At 57.0% G+C, this 21,718-nt stretch overlaps 1 protein-coding gene across 1 annotated transcript in view; it reads right to left on the bottom strand.

Moving 5' to 3' along the window:
- The window catches only part of PALD1 (phosphatase domain containing, paladin 1), a 71,372-nt gene that overhangs the window by 23,000 nt on the left and 26,654 nt on the right, over window positions 1-21,718 (bottom strand). Inside the window, exons 2-17 of the mRNA XM_012658697.1 lie at window positions 15,216-15,429; window positions 12,412-12,514; window positions 11,617-11,796; window positions 10,260-10,424; window positions 9,206-9,366; window positions 8,920-8,995; window positions 7,980-8,131; window positions 7,530-7,629; window positions 7,226-7,330; window positions 4,496-4,591; window positions 3,980-4,108; window positions 3,400-3,516; window positions 3,157-3,312; window positions 2,642-2,824; window positions 1,398-1,538; window positions 1,122-1,193 (exon numbers count right to left, since the gene is read on the bottom strand). Coding sequence (XP_012514151.1) covers window positions 1,122-1,193; window positions 1,398-1,538; window positions 2,642-2,824; window positions 3,157-3,312; window positions 3,400-3,516; window positions 3,980-4,108; window positions 4,496-4,591; window positions 7,226-7,330; window positions 7,530-7,629; window positions 7,980-8,131; window positions 8,920-8,995; window positions 9,206-9,366; window positions 10,260-10,424; window positions 11,617-11,796; window positions 12,412-12,514; window positions 15,216-15,400 — 2,121 coding nt within the window. The 5' untranslated portion in view covers window positions 15,401-15,429. The remainder of the gene's footprint in view (window positions 1-1,121; window positions 1,194-1,397; window positions 1,539-2,641; window positions 2,825-3,156; window positions 3,313-3,399; window positions 3,517-3,979; window positions 4,109-4,495; window positions 4,592-7,225; window positions 7,331-7,529; window positions 7,630-7,979; window positions 8,132-8,919; window positions 8,996-9,205; window positions 9,367-10,259; window positions 10,425-11,616; window positions 11,797-12,411; window positions 12,515-15,215; window positions 15,430-21,718) is intronic.

A 21,718-nucleotide genomic window follows, 5' to 3' on the forward strand; every position in this document is an offset into this window, starting at 1 on the left:
GACAAACAAAATATGGAATATCACTCAGCCTTAAAAAGGAAGGAAATTCTGACACATGCTACAACATGGATCAACTTTGAGGACGTTATGCTCAAGGAAAGGAACCAGTCACAAGAAGACAAATACTGTGTGGTTCCACTTCTGTGAGGTTCCTAGAGTGCCCCATCCAGAGACAGAAAGGAGAATGGTGGTCACCAGGGGCCAGCAAAGCAGGGTGGAGAGTTAGTATTTAATGGGGACAGAGTTCCTGTTTTGCAAGACGATAGAAGTTAGATGGTGGTGGGATGGTAAATGTATTATACTTAATGCCACCAAAATGTACACTTCGAATGGTTAAAATGGCAACTTTTGTTATATATATTTTACCACAATAAAAAAAGAAAAGAATCAGAGAATCTGCCAGAAGGAGGAAAGAGAAGAGGTCCTAAGAAAAGGAACAGCATGTGCAAAGGCCCAGGGGCTGCAAGAGCTCCACACGTCTGAGGAACTGCATGCTGGCCAGGGTGGCAGGATGGCTGGCGGCGGGAGCAGGGCAAGGGCACGTGGTGAAGGTGGCCAGGGAGGGGGAGGCAGGAGCTAGCCATGCCACCGAACGCCAGACGGCCACATGCCAACTCTGAGGGGACGCTGCCACCTACTCAGGGGATGTCTGAGGAGATGACCCGTGGCACATGGCAAGCACGACACATGAGTGACTGAGTCTGGAAGGTCAGTGGCTGCCCATCCAGTGCCCTGATCTGAGACGGGGAACGGGCAGGGCAGAGCACGCTGGGGCCCCGCACCTAGGTCACCCACCACAGCTGGGTCCCACGTGTCTGGGAGGCTGTCATCAACATTACCCAGATGGTGGCCAGTGACCTCCCCAGGGTACACGGCAGCCCTGCAGCAGGGCCAGGCGGGAGGAGGGTCCAGCCCCATCTCCAGTGGCCACGTGCCAGGGCCCCAGAGCCAAGCTGCCCTGTGCCTCCGCTGGCTCATCTGTGAAATGGGAACAGGTGAGCACTGACATGATGAGGTAGAAGAAAGGGGTGACAGAACTAGGAAGAGGCTGAGGACCCCAGCAGGACTCCTCTTCCTCCCCTCCCTCAGCTACCCCCAGGGAACCCCCAAGCCGTGCTCACCTGAAACTCGCCTTTAGTGAACTTGGCATCAGGCACGCTCACGAGCTCCTCCTCGCCCACCTCAGGGAAGCCCTGGGGGAGGACAGCTGCTGGGATGGGAGCACTCTCCCCAGGCTGCACCCGCCCCCACACCAGGAGCTCCTTGCCAGGGGGCCACACAGGACTGGCAGGAGGGGTTCAGGGACCACACCAGGCTGTCTCTGACCCCCACACCTTCCTGCCACGTCCCCATGGCTTGAGTGCCCACCCCGCCCTCACAGGACAGGCCACACGTACTCGCATGTGCCAGAAGGCCAGCACAGCCACCACCATGGCAGTCGTGGTCCGGCCCTGGCCGCTGAGGCAGCTGAACACGAAGCCGGTGCCCGGGTCCTTGGTGAGGGCGGCCCGCAGGGCCTCCAGCAGCCGGTCAAAGTCCTGGGTCGGGGGACCAAGGTCCGAGTCAGTGGGTGCCTTCAATAGGCAAACTCCTGGCGTGGGCCCCATCCAAACGGCAGCCCCGGCGGTTGTGCCAGGCTCACGAGCCCGCGTGCACACACGCAACTCACTGCAGCACACATGACACCACATGCGCGTAAATGGCCGCACCCTGTGTAAGGTCGTGACCTCTCTCACCCCAAACTGATGTGTGAGCAGACACAGCATGCGCCTGGCACTCGAGTGGCCCACCCTCCGCCAGGCAGGACACACGCATGTGCGTGGCCCACCTGTGTGCCATGCCCCAGGCTGCACATGGAGCCCTGGCCTTGCCGCCCACCTAACCAGACCCAGCCCAGGCCCCAGCATAAGGGCAGCAGACGGTCCCTGCAGCACACGCCACCAGGGGTCACACGCTGCAGGCAGCAAAACCCACAGAGTAGAGCGAGGAAATACAAGCCCCACTCACTACTATCACACGGGCACACAGCGACCACCGACCACCTACGACATGCCAAGCACACAGGACCCACAGGTGTATCCGCGTACCCTAAGACACACAAACTATACAGACACCCACAACGACACATGCATCACAAACCTACGGACGCCACGTGCAAACACCCTCAGAGCCACACACAAGCGTTCCAGCCCATCCTCCTCCGCAAACCCCACACCACACACACACCCCTCCCCTAAAGACGCACTCTCCACATGCATCCCCAGTGAGGACAAACTCCATGAAAAGACATGCGCCACACACACACCCCACAACAGCACTGCACACTCCACACACACTCCCAAGACACACACACCACAAACACCACAGACGTGCTCACCCCAACACACAACCATTAATAAGCGTGCACACCCCCTACGACATGTAATAAGTGCATGCGCACACACACGCATGCGCACACATGCATACGCACACACGCAAAGCTTGGAAGGGATGTGAATAAACCCCTCGGGACAAATCTGAAAACCTCGCCAGACGAGCCGCAGGCCCCACAGGAGCTGGGGTGGTTTCCCCTCCCTGGACCCAGGCCAGAGGGGAGGCCCCCGTCCTTCCCCAGAGGCCTTGCCCTGCCCGGCCCCCTCACCTGCTCGCGGGGGGCGCAGAAGTCTGGCACGGGGATGCGGTGGTAGGTGAGGCCGGGGCAGGCCCCGTGGTGCTGGCTGAAGACCTCCTGCGTGGTGAGGCACGTCTGGAACCTGTGGGTCGGCGGGCCCTCCGTGCACGGGGGAGGCACACTCAGGTGGGCCTTTAGCTGGGTCTCCAGGGCCTGGGGAAGGGCAGGCCAGAGGGCACAGGCCACTGAGGCAGCCTCCAGGCCAGCCCTGAAAGGCCAGTCCTGCTACGGCCAGGACTCGTCCCGGCTTCCAGGCCCGTCCCCGACCCCCGAGAGCCTCAGAGGTCACAACTACCCCCAGGGCCAAGGAGGAGACCAGAGCGCCAGAGCGGGAGACCCGAATCAGCCGCTCCCTGAGACTGCTCCTCTCGGGGCCTCAGTTTCTCCCCATGTATAGCAGGAGCGTGGGACATTCTGAAGACCCTCCCAGGCCAACTCCCCAGAAGGCCTCCAAGGCAGGGGTGTGGAGAGGCCAGAGGCCTCACCTCCAGCTGGTCGGGGACCACAGGGGGCCCAGGCCGCCACAGGCTGTGGGTGCGCCCGTCACACTCCAACACGGCCTCCTCCCTCAGGTTGACCCAGACGACCCGCCGCAGCTTCCTCTTGGCGTCGGTCAGGTGGGCCAGGATGCTCCCCAGGGCCTGGGGGGACGGGAGGGCCATCAGTGACAGGGCTCAGCCCTCTCCTCCAGAACCCACAAGCGCACCCAGACCCTGAGGAGTGGTCACCTTGGCGCTGGGCTGGGCCATGCCGTAGATGGGCATGCGGGGCACCCGCCGGAAGTTGGCCACGTCCATCTCTCTGACGGTGCTGAGCACGTCCAGGGAGGTGAGATCATCCGCCCCCTGTGGGGAGAGCACCGAGCCTGGGTCCCATAGCAGCCAACTGCTGCCACAGAGTGGTCAGGACCCAGCCCACGGAGGGCAGAGGGGGCACGGAACCAGCACTTTGCAGTTTGCCAAGCACGTCTGCACACCTGGAGCTTCAGCACCACACTGGCAGAGATCAGAGTGACGGTGCCCGCTCTCGGATGAGGAAACTGAGGCTCAAAGACAAGAAGCTGGGACAAAGATGCCAGAATCCACATCTCCTGGCACCCTGCCCAAAGACCTTGGGTTTGACACTGAGAAGAAGGTGCTAGAACAGGTGCTAGGCCAGAGCTACCAATGCTTCTTGGGAACTGAGAACGACCCCATGCTGCTCACAAGAGCCTCCTGCGAGGGCAGTGCTCAGCCCAGCCCCGGGAACCAAGTGTCCAGGGGGCCCAGGGCCTCCCCCCATCCCCACTTCCCAGACAGCCACACTCACCAGGGAGCCCTTGGCGATTAGGTCCCCGGGCGCCACGGGGCCTGCTGAGCTCAGCGTCACAGGCAGGCGATACAGCTCAGGGTGGACACACAGCCAGCGGCTGAAACTGAGGGCAAAGGCCAGCGGGTACTGCAGCCCGAGGCAGAGAGAGACAGGGGTTCAGGGGCACAGGGCCACCTGAATGCTCCCTGCCCACCCCATGGTCGGGGGAACCCCAAGAGACACCCAGCATGGCCAGGACAGGAACAAGGGGCTGGAGGAGAGAAGACCAGGACGGCAGACGCTCTGGCTACGGGTGAAGAGGCTGGGCCCAGGGAGGGAGGTGGGGCCTCCCTGCGCCTGGCCTGCTCAGGGACCGTCCTCTATCTAGGTCTCTTCTTGCCTCTCCCCAACTCTCCTCCCGGCTCTCGGGGGTCCCACTCCACAGCAAGCCCAGTCACCGTGGCGGGGAGGGGTCGAACAGCCCCAGGAGGAGCCTGGGAGGAGGGGGCAGAGGTCTGCTCCTCCCCACCCCACCTGCTCATGGAGATAGTAGTTAAACAGGATCAGGTAGAAGTATCGCTCCAGGCTCAGCAGCGCCCTCTGCCGGACACTGTGCTGGCTGCCACTTCCCTGAGAGGAGGGGTGGGGAGAGAGGACAGGGTGTTAAAGATGGGACTCCCCAGGCTGCCCTGTCCCCATGCCCAGAAGGGCAGGCGTCAGGCCTCAGAACTCCTCAGAAGCCAGTCTTCCCCTCTCCATCGTGACACAGTTCCGCCAGGCTGGAAAGTTCTTCCAAGCGTCTAACCCTATTGCATTTGCTGCAGTTAATCTGTGGTGCAGGGAGACCTGCAGGTGACCCCACCAGGCCCTTCGGTGCTCGGTGCAGGGACTGCCTTCCTACGCGGGCTCCCGGCCCGGGGACAGGCAGGGCTCCCTCGCCTTGCTCCAATGACTCCTACCGTGTCAGGACTACGTTGAGGAAGCAAGTGTACGAACACCCATTCCCTGAGCCAGGGGCCTGCCCTTAAGAACTGGAACCTCCCACAAGAAAACGAAAAGGCTCTCGTAATAGTGCTCCGAGGGTCTACAGAGGGGAAACAGAGGTTCAGAGAAAGAAGTGACTTCCTCAAAGTCACACAGCTGAGAGCAAACAGAGCTGGGTCCCTCAAGTTTCCTAACCCCAGCCCAGCGCCCTCGGCACAGTGGGCTGTGCTGTCAGGGAGAACCCTCAGATCTCAGGGTGCTCCTGCGGGGTCAGTACTCTTTGGAGGGCAAGTGAGATTCATATGGGTCCCAAAGAAGGGTCAAACCCTTTTATCACATTTAATCCCATCCTCAGGAATCCTGACTAGGGGTCAGCGAACTTTTTCTATAAAGGGCCCGTTAGTAAACGTTCTACGTTTGCGGGCTACACAGTCTCTGCCGCAATCACTCAGCTCCGCCACTGCAGCGTAAGAGCCGTCGCAGATGGTGCATAAATAGACAGGAAGACTGTGTTCCAATAAATCTTATTTACAAAAACAGGTGACGGGCTGGATGTGGCCCAGGAGCTACAGTTTGCTGACCCCTAACCTAGACTAAGGGGAAAGAATCTTGGATGCACAAAAGCCTTCATTTTCATGAAGGTGCTCAATGCAAAAGTATTTACCCTGCTGAGGAACTAAAAGCAACTCAATTGTCCAAAAACAGGGGGTTGTTTAGCAAATCACAACAGGTGACATTCCAGGGACACCTGCTCTGTGTCAGGCCCCCTTCTAGGTGTTTTATCTTATCTCACCTAACCGCCCCCACCCCCAGCAACCCTGTGAGGTAGTTAGTATTACTGGCCCCATTTTACAAATGGGGAAATGAAGGCACAGGGTAGTTGAGCAGGTTGCCAAGTCCACACACCTGCAAGTGGCAAAACCAGGAACGCAACCCAGGAAGCTGGGTCACAGCCCGCACTCCTGTCAGGCCAGTGGTGGCTGAACCATGCCACGGGCGTAAGGTATGCTGCCACTAGAAATCTAATGACAAAAACCAGGTATTGGCACGGGAAAGACTCATGTTACGAAGTGAAACTGAACAAGCAGGGTGCAAACCACTTTTTAGGGCAAACTACACAGGGAAATCATAAACATAAAAAATGAAAGAAACCAGCCCAAAATGCTCACAACAGCTATGCTGGGATTATGAGCGATTTTTTCCTTTCTTTAATTTCTCAATTTTCTATCATAGAATATTGCTTGTAAAAGATTTTTCAAAAAAAACATTTTTTAAGCTCTTCAAATTCTTTTTATTGGAACCGGTTTTTGTTTTTGTTTTTTGGAGACAGTCTTGCTCTGTTGCCCTGCCTCTGTTGCTAGAGTGCAGTGGCATCAGCCTAGCTCACTATAACCTCAAACTCCTGGGCTCAAGTGATTCTCCTGCCTCAGCCTCCCAAGTAGCTGGAACTGTAGGCATATGCACCACTACGCCCGGCTAATTTTTCTATTATTTGTAGAGACGGAGTCTTGCTCTTGCTGAAGCTGGTCTCAAACTCCGGAGCTCAAGCAATCCTCCTGCCTTGGCCTCCCAGAGTGGTAGGATTACAGGCGTGAGCCACCACGCCAGGCCCAAAAGGTATATATTTTTAAAAATATCTTAAAGAAGGGGCCAGGCGCGGTGGCTCACGCCTGTAATCCTAGCTCTCTGGGAGGCTGAGGCGGGCGGATTGTTTGAGCCCAGGAGTTTGAGGTTGCAGTGACCGAGGATGACACCACAGCACTCTAGCCTGGGCAACACAATGAGACTCTGTCTCAAAAAAATACATATATATCTTAAAGAAGAAAAAGGCTCTTCAGTCTTTAGACTCTTTCCATGCACTGTGTACAAACACCGTCAAGCCCACCTTTGCGCCAGGGCATGGGGACAGGGTCTGCCAAGAGCCCAGAGCCCAGCATTCTTCCAGAGCAGCAGCTGGACCAAACCCTAGGATTCCCAAAGGAACACAGGAGCTGATTTGTGGGGGAGCCATGAGTGCTCTGGGAAGTGTCTGAGCCCAGAGGCCCTGGCCAGCAGCCCCTTCCTCCATCCTGTTTATTCCGCAGCTGAGGGACCTGGTCAGAGAAAGTAAACTTCCCCTCTTCCCTGTCCTTCCTGCAGCCGAGCTCCCCTTGTCTTCTCGTGGGAGAAGCAGAAGCCGGGGAAAGTCACTCTGATAGAAACCAGTCGACAGACCTAACGAAATCAGGCCACGGGGATCCTGCAAGAGCAGAGACTCTCGCGCCTCCTCCCACACCTCACCTGGGCTGGGCTCCCCGGCCGGATGCCTTCTAGCTTCCTCTGGTTTTCCAAGACCACTTCTTTCAGGTCGTGTAGCTCTGCACAGGCGGTGACGGCTCTGTCCACCTGGTGGAAGGAAGCAGGGCAGGGGAGAGGAGGACGGAGTGTGGGAGCAGGGACAAGGGAAGACAGTGGGAGAGAAAGGAGAAAAGGGAGAGAAGGAAGGGAGGATTGGCAAGGAGAAGGGGAAGACACCCCCCGGTGAGAGGAGTGGCCGTCCCCTCCACTGCCCCTGCCCTAGCTCCTTGCCCACCCTATCGCTCACCTCCTCCACCATCTTCCTTCCCTGGGGCACCGTGCGGAGAAAGCTCTCGATCACCTGGAACTGCTGCATGGGCAGCGGCTTGGTCTGTGAGGGGGCGGCCCTGACAAGGCAGGGGTCAGTAGGTAAGCAGGGCTCCCGACGGCCTCTGGGATGGCCATGCTGCCCACTCTCTCTGCGTATGGCCAACAGGAGGCACCAGGCTCCTTCTGAACCATGTTGGGAGAAACAAGGGACATTTCCCTAACTAGGAAACTGAGGCCACGAAAGGTCAAGTGACTCTCTCCAGGCCACCCAGCAAGTCTGTGGCAAATCAGGAAAGGAACCCCAGATGCCCAATTTCCGGCTCTGGCTCCGAGCTCCTGGACGTGTCCCCATCATTCCCAGGGCAGCCTGTCCCCATCTCGCCTCGGCCCCACAGCCCCTTGGGACACTGGGTCCCAGGCCACTCACTCTGGCTGTGAGGTGGTCCCGCTGCGGTGAAGCAGGATGAGGGTGGCCAGGACCATGCCCAGGTTGGTCCTGCACTTGCCCGCCTGGCCGCTGAAGAGGAGGGCAGGGGGAGGCCCACGGGCATCTCGGAGCGGCAGCAGGCTGGGGGTCTCCTGGGGAAAGACCGTGAATATCGGGCAACAGTGGGACCCAGAAACCCCTTGGCTGAGGACCCGGGCAGGGAAGGGGGTTCGTGCCATCAGCCCATCCCGGCCCCACAGTCAGCGGCAGGGCGGGCTCAGCCTCTTCTGCCAAACCCACGGCCCATCCGCCCCCCACCCCTCCCCAGGCCTGGGAGGAGTGAGCAGGTGACGTGAGAGTTGCTCAGAGCGAGCACTAGCCCTGCATTCAACACCCTGTGAGATGCAGGTGAAATAAGGTGATGTCCTGAAGGGGCTGGGACAGAAACCCCACCAGGACCTGGGAGACATCAGCTGAAGAGTCTATAAGGTAAGAACCTCTGGCTCCACTAAAGGAGCGAGGAACTTGAGGTCTGGAGAGGCGAGGTGATTTGTCCAAGACCACACAGCAGGTTAGCAGCTGAGCCGCGGCCAGAGTGCAGTCCTCCCAGTCAGCGCTGGACTGTCACCAGAGAAGGCACAGGCGCACGCCTGCACGTGCGCACGCAGAGACACAGACGTGTACACACACGGCCCACGGAGACACAGAGATACACACACAGAGACACAGACATGTACACACCCCGCAGAGACACAGAGATACAAACACAGACACGTACTCAGAGACTTAGATGCTAACACACGCCCCGACACTCGACCCCACACACAGCACAGGAGGCCCCCGACCCCTGAGGAAAGCCAGAGGCCAAGTCCACCCTGGGCCCTCCATGGAGACGACTCTTGAGGAGCCTGACCCCACACCCACCTGTGCCCCCACTTACCCGGAGGATACTAATAAAGGCATCAAACTGGGCTTCCAGGGGAGCCCCCTGCTCCGGCAGGGGCAGGCGGTGGTACCTGCCAGGGGAGGGGAGCAGCCCATCAGGCAGGCGCCGTGTGGGGTGTCCCCGCAGCCCCCACTGCCCAGCACAGGCTGGAAATGCCCCCACCGTGTGACAGAGGGGTGAGGGGAACGAGGCCCAACCTGCAGACAGTGACACTGCAGCCAGGGCAGCGAGCAGGCCCGAGAGCACGGGCAGCGGGCACGCGGGCCAGGGCCAGTGGTACCTGTAGGTGGGCTGCAGGAAGAGGGGCCGCTTGAACACCTCCTTGGTCACATGCACGTCGTCCTCGCCCCGGATGGCCACGGCACGGGGCTCCCCGCACAGGCCCTCGGTGTTGTGGTACACGTGGTACGTGTTCTCACTCAGCTGGGCGAAGTCGTGGATCTAGAAGGAGGTGTGGGGTCAGAGGGCCACGACCTGAATTTCGGGTCCCTCCCTGAGCGTCCTCGCTGAGCTCTGGAGTGACCAGGCCACACAGAGGCCACAGACAGCCTTCTTTCCCTCCAAGAGGGAATGACATGGCCAGAGGCACCCTCTATGCCCACCCTGGGTGGCAGTCTGAAGGGATTGGGTGGCCAAGGGCCCGAGGCAGCCACCCAGGCATGGGCCGACTGTGGCCCACACTGGGCCAGGCAGGAGGACTCTGCCCAATGGGTGGCAGGAATTCGCTAAGTCCCCAGACTGCCGGTCAGCCGGGAGCTGGAGCAGAGAGCACAGGAGGCCTGAGGGGAGGCAGGAGATGGCCAATCTCTGGCATAGCCATGGTTCCTGCCCACGGGAGCCTCTGCAGCACCCAGACCCCCGCACTCTATGTACACACTTCAGTGGTATGTCAGGCGTCTCAGCGACCTCGACAAGCCTGTGCTGGGGAAGACGAGGTGGACAAAGGAATTCTAGAATAGACCAACACAGAAGCCAAACAAGACAGGAGACTTGCCCATGGCCTCCCAGCTCAGGGAGGGCGAACTGCCATCTTGGGCCTCCTGGTATAGGGCTCTTTTCACTCCACCAGACCCCTTTCTAAGTAAGGATGCTGAGCATTGAGGAGAAAAGCAGGCGGAAAGGGGCAGAGGCAACGCGAGCTGGGAATAGATGTCCTGCCTCTGCTGCCTGAGCCGGCCTTGCAGCCGGCCACTCTCCTGAGCAGGGCGTGGAGGCTGGGGAGCGTGGCTGGTGACAGCACACAGGCAGGCCCCACAGGGTGTCTGCAGGCTGGGCTATTGGCTGAGGTCGCAGCTCAGCTGCCCAGGGCCCGCCAGGGCAGAGGCTGGCCTCACCTCTTTCCGGATGGCCAGCTCCAAACTCTCTGCCCGCACCCCGAGTCCGAGGCCCTGGAGGTTCTCGTGAAGGTTCTGCTTGTCTCGGGGTGTGTAGGACACAAAGTCCTCGTCAGCACGCAGGAACAGCACGGGCTCCTCCCGCACACAGAAGATGACGCACTCCTGCCAGGAGCCCGAGGTGGGAGAAAGCCGTCACCACTACCCTGCAGACCCCACCACGCTGCCCCACCCCAGGCCCCTGGAGGGCCCAGCACCCCACCCTATCCCTGCAACCTGAATCCTGCCCCAGAGGCAAAGCTCAGCCCAAATGCCACCTCCTCTTAACCCTCCCAGTCAGTGAACCCTCCCTCCTCTCAGGGCCAGAGTCCTCCGTCTGAATCTCCTGGTGGTAATTCCCGCTTTGCAGTAACACTATCGATGAAGGCAACTTTCCTCCCTTGACGGACACAGGCTCCTCACAGGAGACTCATGCCCTGGTCATTTTCATGTGCCCACAATTCCTAGCATGGAGCCCTGGACAAATCAGGCGTTTGACAGACACCAGCTAAAGAAACAAACGCCATGACCACCACCTTGCAATCACTCATTTACTGAGCACCATACAGGCAGAGGGAGACGTGGGCAGGCTTCACCCTCCGGGAACTTATCATCAAGCTGAGAGGATGGACCTGCACACAGCCAGCACCCCCACCTCACTCTGGTTCACTCGAGGCCTCCCCACCTTCACCCCAGGGCAGTTCAGATGCCGGCTGCCCCCTGAAGAGCCTGCAATCAAAGCAGAGCTTCAGCCTCTGTCCTGGAGACGTGCAAAATCCTGCCTCGACAGACATCGGGCAGCAGATAAGAAGAGTCACCAAAAGCAGACACATGGAGTCCAGCTTCCAGGTTAGGGTCTTGGAGCATCACTCATGAGCTGGGTGACCTTGAACAAGTCACTTAGCTTCTCTGGACCTCACTTTCCTTCTCTGTAAAATGGGAGATCAACTGCCCCTCTCTTACAGGGTTAACATGAGGAAGTAAGTGTTAGCTGTGATCATCACTTGGCAAGCTCTGGAATTAAGAGCTGGCCCCTCTTGTCACCCTGTCACCTCCCTCACTCTCTCCAAGGCTCTCAGAATGGGGTGTATAAGGGGCTCTGACCTCAGGCTCCCATGTCCACCAAGGACAATGCAATAAACACTCACCAGAACTTCCCAACCACAAGGACCATCCTGGCAGGGCCTGGCCTAGGCTACCACCCACGCTCCCCAGCATGCAGCCAGGCCTCTCCAGAGTCTCTAAGTTGTTGCCCCTCCCAGGAGCCCCTTTCCCCAGATTTGGGGGGCCAGCCCCTGCCTGGAAGTGGCATGTTTACCTTATATCCATCCTTCTGGAGTTTCTGGAGGACCCGCCTGAACCCCAGGAGGCTGGGTTGTCCCATGCCAAACACAGCGAGCCCGCCCCGCGCTTGCCGGAAATTGGGGGCCCCACAGCTCCCCGTGGTGCCCAGCACGTCCATCTTCTCAGTAATGTCCCGCACCAGGAAGTAGCGGCCCTGGCAAGGCAGAGCCACAGGAGGGTCACCCAGACAGCTCAAAGGCATCTTCTACAGGCAGGGCTCTGTCCTGGGCTCCAGGTGACAGGGAGTGGGGAAATGGGGGTGGGAGGAACATGATCCTGACCTCAAGTTGCCTGTGGCTCATCACAGAAAGAACAGACAAAATACAGGATCATTTGTGATCTAGGGAAGGGTGTCATAAAGTACAGGGAAAGGAACAACACCTCCTCCTTAGGGAGAATCAGAGAAGGCTTCCTGTAGGAGGTGGCATCTGAGCCAGGCCTTGAGGAATAAGCAGTGAGACACACTCCAGGGGCAAAGCCAGCTCTAGGGTAGGGCCTGCAGCTCCCCAGAGGAAGGCACACATTTCTCGCCCCCAGAGGGAGCACACTGAGGGTAAGGGGGGAGGAAGTCAGAGCTGGGGCACCAGGAATCAACCAGAGGACAACTGTGCTGGCCCCTCCCTAGGGCCCTGCCAGTTCTGAAGATGGGCAGAGAAGGCGGGGGGAGGTAGGGAAGAAGAGGAGAGTAGGAGGGAGGAGAGGGAGCGAACTCGTGGGAAGAAAGCAGGAGGCAGCAGGGGGAGGCTGGAAGGGTGGGGCCTAACCTCACCTGCACCAGGTAGTGCTCAGGGGTGACATCCGAGAGCCGGCCCAGGGTGTAATGGGCCTTGAGCAGCTCGTCATGGATCTGGAACTCCTCCTTGCAGTTGTACCTGCCAGGGGCAGAATAGAAACCACGTCAAGCAACCTCCAAGTCAAGGTCCGCTCTACCCTCCCCAGAGCCCACAGCAGGGCCACCCCACTCCCACCCAGTGGCTACAATTTGTGGCAGAGACTGTCCATTGTCTCCCAGTATCCACTCTCCCCTTCTTGCTCAGCAAGAGAGCACCAGGACTGGGACACCCAGATGAAGACTACATTTCCCAGCCTCCCTTGCAATTAGGTGCGGTCATGTGATTAAGTTCCAGCCAATGAGATGTGAGAAAAAGTCACATGTGCAAATTCTTGGCCATTCCTACAGAAGGTGCCTTCTACTTTGCTTCTCTCCTTCTCCCTGGCTAAAATCCAGAAGTGATGGCAGAAGCAGAACATCTTGGACCGTAAGATGGGAGCCACATGTTGATGATGGAGCCATGAGAGAGAAGGAGCCTAGACGACCATGGAGCAGCCATGCCAGCCTGGATAAACTGGATTCTCAAGTGACAGATGAGCTTCCATCCTAAATGAGGCATTGTCACTCTGCTACAGTGGCCTAACCTGCACCCTAAGACACCGTCATCAGATGGCCCCTCCATCAGATCGTGTCTGAGAACAACCCACGCTGCCAAACCCACAGCACAGCGCGGTGGCTCAGGGCACAGGCTCTGGAGCACGAATCCCAGCTCCACTGCTTGGTAACTCCATGGCTTTGGACAACCAGCTCGGTTTCCAGGAATTCCCACCTCCCAGGACTAGTCTGAGAATTAGCACTGTCCAGCCATGAATGAATGTTAAGTGCTTCTCCCAGTGCCTGGGGCACAGTAAGCATTTATTAATATAATTATTATTACTAGCAGTAGTTCTACCTCCACACAGACCTATTTCAAACAAAACAAACAGGTAAAAACCAAGATTTCTATACATGCTAGACCAGGTAAAGGTCCAAACACTCCAGCCAGATTCACTGTGCACTCAAGCACAAAAGCTGGTTATAACAATGAGTAAGACAGGCCTTCGGAGTCCATGACCTGGTGTTCGGTCCACTTTAGGAAAGAACTGCATTTAGGAAAGGCAGGGAGGGTGGGGTAGAGTGGGGTGGAGAAGCACTGGCTGAGGAGTCGAGAGACCTGGGTTCCCACTGCAGCTGTGCCTCCGTGTCACCACATGACCCGTGGTGGGCAAATCCCTCTACCTCCCTAAAACCCAGTTTTCACATTTGAGCTAAAATGCATTAGAGCAGGGGTCAGCGATCCGTTTGTGCAAAGGACAGAGAGTAAATATTTGAAGCTTTGTGGGTTATACAGCCTCTGTTGCAACTACTCAGTTCTGCCGTTGAAGCACTAAGCACCCACAGACAACGTGTAAGTGAATAGAAGTGGCAATGTTCCAATAAAACTTTATTTACAAAAACAGGTGACAGGCCAGATTTGGCCTGCAGGATGTAGTTTGCTGATCCCTTGATTGGGTGATCTCTAAAGTTCCCTTCAAACACTCTACAACCCAAGGAGTGCTGCATTCACAGCTGTCTCCAGGCCTTACACACAGCTGGCCAGCAACTGTTCTCAGCCACAACACTTGGTTAAATATTTTGAATGTCATCTCTGCTTATGTCGATAAGGAAACTGAGGTCCAGAGAGGGCAAAGGACTTGCCCAAGGTCACAGAGCAAAGGAGAGGCAGAGCCAGGCCTGGGGCATGTGTCTCCGATGCCTCAAGGCCCAAACCTACTTTTGTCATCTGTCAGTACAGAGACTACATACCGAGTCTCTTTTATGTAGCATCTCCTCTCCTCCCCTCCCCCATCACAGCATAGTAATTTATTATGATTGCAATTTTCCCATAGGTCCCAAAGCTAGCAGCCAGGATTTATCATTTCCACCCCTCAGGTTTCCTTATACAAAAGGCCCCATCTGCTAGGTCTTTGCCAAACTCCTATATGTGGAACATATTTCATTCTTAGCTCATCAGGTTGTGCTTCCCGCAGCCTGGAAGGCCCAGAGGCAGGGGAGTGCAGTGGGCAGGTGCAATGGAAGGTACGAGGCCTCCTGACTCACCAGGGGATGAACCCAGTGTCCCTTTCGTCTTCCTGTCCCCCCAGCAGGGCTCCCCAGCACCCGCTCCTCCATCTGAGCCCCACGGGACAGATGGGGTTTCAGGGCCCCTTGCTGGCCCTGTTCCTCTGGACGCATGCGGTGTGTCCAGCTCTCTCTCAAACATGTTGCCAGAACAAACCCTTGGCCTCCCTCGGCCTCCTCAGGGAACGTCCCTGAAGGACCTAACTCAGGCGACTAGCAGTTTCCAGCTTTTCCAGCCCAAGGCCCTTGCACAGCCTGGTATTAACCTCAGTTTTGAGCCATAATTACTGGCTGTGAAAAAACAAAATCTAAATTTCACACATCTAAGTGTATAAACTTTCTATGAAAATGGTCAGGCAAAAATTATTTTCAAAAGGGGGGTCCCTCCAGCCACTCCTCCTCCTCCATGCTCCCGGGCAGTGTGGACGCAGTAAGTAACATGGGCTCAGAGACCCAGCTCTGCCACCCACCCACTGCTGTGTGACTCCAGACAAACTGCTAACCTCTCTGGGCTTCAGCATCTTCATCGATGAAACTGAAAGCAGTCTGTAAGCATGACATGCTGTGTGCCACTGCACCCCCAAGCAGGTCCCCGGGGGCGTGTCATCCAGGGATATGGGCACACTCCCCCCGCCACTCACGTGATCACCACGGGGGCCACCTTGTTGGGGATGATGGACTTGGCCTTGCTGTTGTGCAAGCTTGTGGTCTGGAAGGAGTGGACGCTGAGCGAGTGCCGGCTGTCCATCGTGCCGCCGCCCTGGAGGCCCTCAAAGGAGCCGCCCGCAGAGACCGTCTGCTGGGCTGTGCTGGCTGTTGTACCCATAGTCCGCCGGCAGCCTCAGGACCCAAGACCTGCGGGTGAGAGGGCGTGCGAAGGAAGGGGTGGGAAAAGCTGTGGCAGGAAGGGACCTGGCCCACCCCTTCCCTCCATCATCCAGAGAGAGGCAGCTCGCTCTGCGGCTGGAGACGGAGGCAGGCTTGCCACCAACATTCTGGTGCTCAGAAAAATCACAGGCTCGCTGGGCGCCTAAGACGTGCCTGGCCCTTTGCCGATGCTTTGGGGGAGTTACAGACAGAGAGACACAAAGACGCAGCCCCTGGCCCCTTAGTTTACACACCTTTTGGTGAAAATAAGACAGGTAGGAAGGGGCGTACCACCCACAGCAGGTCAGGGCCCTGGGTTGTAAGTGACTGGTTCAGGAGGTATAGACAGAGGCCAGGCTGCCCAGGCTGGGAGAAGTGGGAGATGGCACCGCCATCCGGAGGGGAGAACCAGGGCGGATAGCTGCAAAGAGGGAAGCCAGACGTGGACCTGAAGGATCTGGGTGGGAACAGGATGCAGGAGGACATCATAGCCACGAATTACATAAAATGAGGCCAGAGAAGTCCAGACTAGGTGAGCTCTCAGCAGATAAGGTTCCAGAGAAAATACCGGGCCCTTGTGCTCAATCTCAACATCCTCGACAGGCAGGCTTCCGCCGCCGGAAGCGGGGAGCCAGCAGTCCCTCCCGGAAGCTCTCTCATGAGGGAACACCTACGGATGGATGCAAAAAGGGGGCTGCCGTGGCGCTGTGTTGACTGGGTGTTGTCTGCAACAAGACACTGGCGGAAACCACCGCCAGCCCACAGCAGGGGGTTTGCTGAATAAACTATGGGGCATCGCTAAGGTGGAGTGATAAACAGCCATTGCATATCATACTGACTGACGTGGGAAGGCACCCAGGCCATAGGAAATGGATGGAGTTGGGTTGCAAAGCAAGTGCATGCTACGACCCCACGTTAACGCGCTACGGTGGAGCACGGGAAGAGCCCGTGGGCACGCACGCCAGGAGGCCACCGCGGTTGTCGCCAAGTGATGAGATTACAGGCGATTTTTAGTTTCCCCTTTTTCCTTATCTGTATTTTCTGATTTTTCTCCTCTGAACACTGGGTAGTAGTTAAACCCTATTTAAAGCAAATGAGAGAGTGGCTGAGGAAGGGGCCAGGACACGTTTTAAGGCTGGTAGAGGGTGGGGACTGGGAATTCCACACAGGCGGAAGGCGACAGGCGTGGGAGACAGAGGCTCACAGAACTTTCTGGGAGCTCAGTGGCCGCTGGCCCCACGTAGCACTGATGGTCTAGGACCACGGTGTGGGAGAGCAACCTGCCCTGCCGTCCCCCCCCTCCACTCTGCAGAAGCACAGGGACAACAAGCAGTCCTCAGAACACGACAACTTTCCCAGCTGCCACAAGCTAGACATGAGCTGCTCCACATCAGAGGGGATTATCTGGTCCCAGCTACCCCCACGCCCAGCCCTCCCATAACCAGCAGCAGCACCCCAAGATATGGATGGTGGGGTCATGGGGGCCCTGAATCAGGGCTCTGCTCCCCAGGCCTCCCCAACACCACACACTCAAGCCCCATCCCCAGAGCCACCTCCTGCATGGGGACTCTCAAAGAGAACAACTGACCTCCAGACTCACCTGTCCCTCCCAAAACCTTCCCAAACCACGGCCTGTCCTTTCGTCTGGAAAGGGCCCCCCCTCCTGCCCAGCCTTGTCATCCTTGAAAACTCCCAGGAGCCTCGTGACAGCTGTGTTAACACACACACTTCGTGTTTACAGGAGCCCCATCTCCAGGGCTCTGCACACCATATTGTTTCTCTCTCTCTCCCTTTTTTGTCAAAGGTGGAGGGAAGGAGCCTCTATGTTCCCAAACAAAAAACAGGCGGCTCAGAGGGGGGGGGCTCCATAGTGGACACCCCACCCAGCCCACAGCAGAGCCAGAACTTTCTCTCCACTGCACCAGCCCTGGCAAGCCCCAAACAGCGCTCACCAAAGTTTCCCAGACCCCTCCCAGCAGGCTGGGCCGAGGAGGCATGTGTGGGAACAGCCTCTAGGACAGGGGCACAGAGCGGGTCTCCCAAGGGAGAGACGATGCACAGGACATGGGAAGGGCCTGCAGGAGGCCACAGCTGGCCACGGCTGCAGGCCAAGGCCAGGCCCCAGGGTCCATCCCCAAGGGCTGGGCTGGGCCTGACACCTCCGCCTGTCCTCCCCCGCCTGCCCCATGGCTCTGGCTCTGGCCACCCTCGCCTCTCATGGGCTCCACAGGCGATGACAGGCCCCAGCTGGTGCCCTGTGGGGGCAGCCAGAAGACAATGCAGATGCGTACAGCTGCAGGGTACAGGGCAGAGCAAGCAGCTGGTGTTGGAGGAGGGACAGTGTCCTTTGAAAACTGAGCCTGCCTCCAAAATGTCTAGAGGAGGATGCAACCCTGGGGCTTCTCACTCTGTAACTCTCACCCTAAATCTCTCTTGATCCAGCCAGAGAGCACCTTCATCCTCCTGACCACAGGCTATGGGACCCTGAGCAACTTCCTCCCCCTCTCTGGGCCTCCACGTCCACAGCCACAAAATGACAGTGAGGGATGGGATGGTCTGAAAGCCCCTCCAGCGTCAGGGGGACCTGGCTCCTAAGACTGGAGGTCCTAGTGGTCATACCCCTGCTGTCCACTAGCAGAGACAGTGGTCAGCAGGGCAGGGGTGTGGGTGGGTCCCTAGTGCTCAACCCCTGCTGGGAGGACACCAGGGGTGATGGATTGGGATGAGACAAGACTGTGAGACGAGGGACCCATGAGCCTGGATGGTTTGTAAGCAGTTATGCCTTTATTTTCCTAACTTCTAAGTTTCCTTCGACCGTGAGTGCAGGCCACCGCCCCTGGAGTATCAGCAGAGCCACAAGGTGGTACCCACAGAACTCACAGACATTTTCACATCACACTGCAGTGGAATCTGGAAAGGTCGCTTGCACTTAACGCTCCTTTAAACAACAGTAGTTATCAGACCCACAGAGGACCACACAAGCCCGCAGTCCCCTGTCCGCAGACACTGGGGTGACATAACTGGCCAACTTTAGGCAACTCTGCACCTGGTGCTCTTGGACCACTTCCCACCAACTCCCATGGGTTCTCAAAATCGAGTTTAACTCAACACGCTTCCAGTATCCTAGCAATCCTAGACAGAGCGTATCCTTGCCTTATAAAACTAGCCATGAAGAAGCTGTGACTCCATTTGCAAAGTGGGATTTGCAACACTTGGAACAATCAAAACAAAAAATCACAACCACCTGGGTGTCCACCATGCTGGACATACGCCTCGCCCTCAAAGACACTGCCCTGCTTAGTGTTCCCATGGAAGCTGAGCAACGACAGCCTTGTCACCAATGTGCATTTTAAAAAGTAAAATTTAACCTCAATTTGCCTAATGGATTATCTTAGTAATGCAATAATAACTAAGGATACATATTATCATTTCACTGATTTTTTTAAAGTATGTTGATAGTTCTCTCGGTGAAATATATTTCCTTTGTAATCCCATCTCTTTCGTTTTATGTATTTAAAAGCATTATTCTGGCCAGGCGAGGTAGCTCACACCTGTAATCCCAGAACTCTGAGAGGCTGAGGTGGAAGTATCGCGTGAGCCTGGGAGTTTGAGATCAGCCTGAGCAACATAGCAAGACCCACTCTCTCTCTAAAAAAAAAAAAAAAAAAATTAGCTGGGCATGGGGCGTGCACCTGTCGTCCCAGCTACTCGGGAGGCTGAAGTGGGAGGATCAAAAATGAGCCCAGGAGGTCAAGATTACAGTAAGCTATGATGACACCACTGCACTCCAGCCTGGACAACAGAGCAAGACACTGTCTCAAAAAAACAAATATAAAACAATTTATGTTGATTACACGTCAAAATAATAACCTTTTATTAATAATATACTAGGTTAAATAACATGTTATTAAAATTAATCTTGCCCATTTCCCTGTACTTGCAAGGCAGCTATTTAAAATACCACGTGTGAGTCCCTTTGGATGTCTACTGGACAGCACAGCTCTGAGTCTCGAGTCCTCTGTGACCCTGGGGACACCCTTGGTCAGCTCAGGGTCCTCAGAGTCGAGGGCGGTGCCTGTGTGGTAAGAACTTAATAAATACCTGTGAAAGGAATGACGGAGCCCTAGGAAGTCAGCGTTTTCCTTCCCACTCAACAGAAAGAAAGGCAGGGGCTCGCAGGCGCCGTGACTCTCCCGCCCTCACCTGTGGCTGGGGACAGATGTCTGACTAGGAAGCACTGGCTCTGGGCCGGAGGCTGGCAGGATCCCACTCCCGCCACTTACTAGTCGTGTGACCCTGGGCACATGGCTCATCCTCCCCAAGCCTCGGTTTTCCACACTGTAACCCAGGGACCGGAAGAACCTCCCTGTTGGATTCTGCGAGGATCGCCTCAGTGAATGGGTGCAGAGCAACACCTGGACAGCCTCCTCAGCCGCCCTGATCTCCTCCCAGCCCTGTCGGTCCCCCCCACCCCCCAGCCCCAGGCTGACCCTGCCCTGCCTGCCCCGAAACCGCGGGCTGCCACAGACAGGAACCCCAGCTCTGACGCCACCTGCGAATGGCCGGGGAGAAGGGGCTCAGCGGCACGCGGCTCTCACCAGCTTTCAGGACTCAAGAGGAGGCAGCGCCTGGTACCAAGCAGCAGGTCTCAGCCTTCCAAAAAAGGCGGCAGGGGAAGCTGCTCCCACCCACACTCCTCTCACCTGGACTGCCCTCTTCTCCTACCCTCCCACATTCTACCCACCCTTGGAGGTCAAAGCCCAGCTCCTCCAGGAAGCCCTCCCTGACTACACACCCACCCGCACCTCTCAACTCCCATAGCCCTTTGACAGCATCACAAAATGGGACGTGCCATTCCTTGGCATTTCATGCTGCCCTTGGCAGGGGCCATGCCTGGGTCCTTCCCGGCTCTGCCCGAGGAGGCTGGCTCAGGGGAGGAGCTGGACACACAACTGCTACCACAGCAAATCCACTCAAGAGGGCGGGGTAGGGTCTCTCCATCAGTTTACCTCCTAGCCTCCCTGGCTACTGTTGACCGGCCAAGGCCAGCACTCAACAACAGGCACAAAAGACTGAGGACGTCTACTTAAACATTAACAGTACTTACTCCTGAGTGGTGGGACAGAGTGTGGTACTTATTTTCTTCTTTTTTATTTATTCATTGCTTCTCAATTTCCAACAATGAACATGATTTTTTAAGTATAGTTATTTGTGTGAGTTTCAAAGCTGGGCAAAGGTAACAGCTCCTCACCCAGAGAATCCCCACCACTCCCACCCCCGAAGCCCCCCAAGCTCCTCCAGCTCCAGGCCTTTGCTCCTGGCCCTCCACGAAGGTGCCCTCTGCCCCCGACAGTCCACCACTCCCCTGACAGCAACTCACACAGCCTGGTGGGTTTTTCGTGTCTTTGCTACAACAACCCTCAAGGGAGCCAAGGAGGGCATTACGATCCACACTTTACAGAGAGGCAACAGCTGAGCAGAGCCAAAGACGTGATCTCCCAGGTGACACAGCGTTGCGGAGGCAGAGTGTCCTGGCCTGGGCTCCCTCGCCTCTCGCCTCCCCCAGACCCGTCCCTTCACGACCTCTGCCCCTAAGTCTCCTTCTCTTTAAAACTAGAAAGAGATCCATCTAAAAACTAAAAGCCTGTGGTCCCCAACTCCGTGTTAGGGACTGGGCCACAGAGTTCTCCTCCCTGGAAAAACTGTCTTCCATGAAACTTAGGAACAGCCCCTCCCCCAGGCCGCACAGCAGGAGCAGGGAAGCTTCACCTGTACTTACAGCCCTCCCACCACTCCATCACCGCCTGTGCCCCGCCCCACTCTGCCCGTCCCTGGAAAAATTGTCTCCCATGAAACTGCTCCCTGGTGCCAGAAATGTTAGGGACTGCCACTAAAAGCCAACTGCGGGCTGGGATCATAGGAGCCCTTTCCTGCTAAATTATACGTTTCTGAAATGTTTTTATTTTTCCTAAACTGGAAAAATAGTTTAAAAGTTAAAAACAAAAGATGGAGGTAAGTTTGGAAATATTGCTATGTGTTCAGCAGGTGGGGCTGTCACTGTGGGGTGGAGCTGTCACTGGGGTGGGACTGTCACTGGGCTGTCACTGTGGGGTGGGACTGTCACTGAAGTGGGGCTGTCACTGTGGGGTGGGACTGTCACTGGGGTGGAGCTGTCACTGTGGGGTGGGACTGTCACTGGGGTGGGACTGTCACTGTGGGGTGGGACTGTCACTGAGGTGGGGCTGTCACTGTGGGTTGGGGTTGTCACTGGGGTGGG

The sequence above is a fragment of the Propithecus coquereli genome, unplaced genomic scaffold, assembly GCF_000956105.1.
Source record: "Propithecus coquereli isolate 6110/MARCELLA unplaced genomic scaffold, Pcoq_1.0 Scaffold117, whole genome shotgun sequence".
Taxonomy (NCBI): domain Eukaryota; kingdom Metazoa; phylum Chordata; class Mammalia; order Primates; family Indriidae; genus Propithecus; species Propithecus coquereli.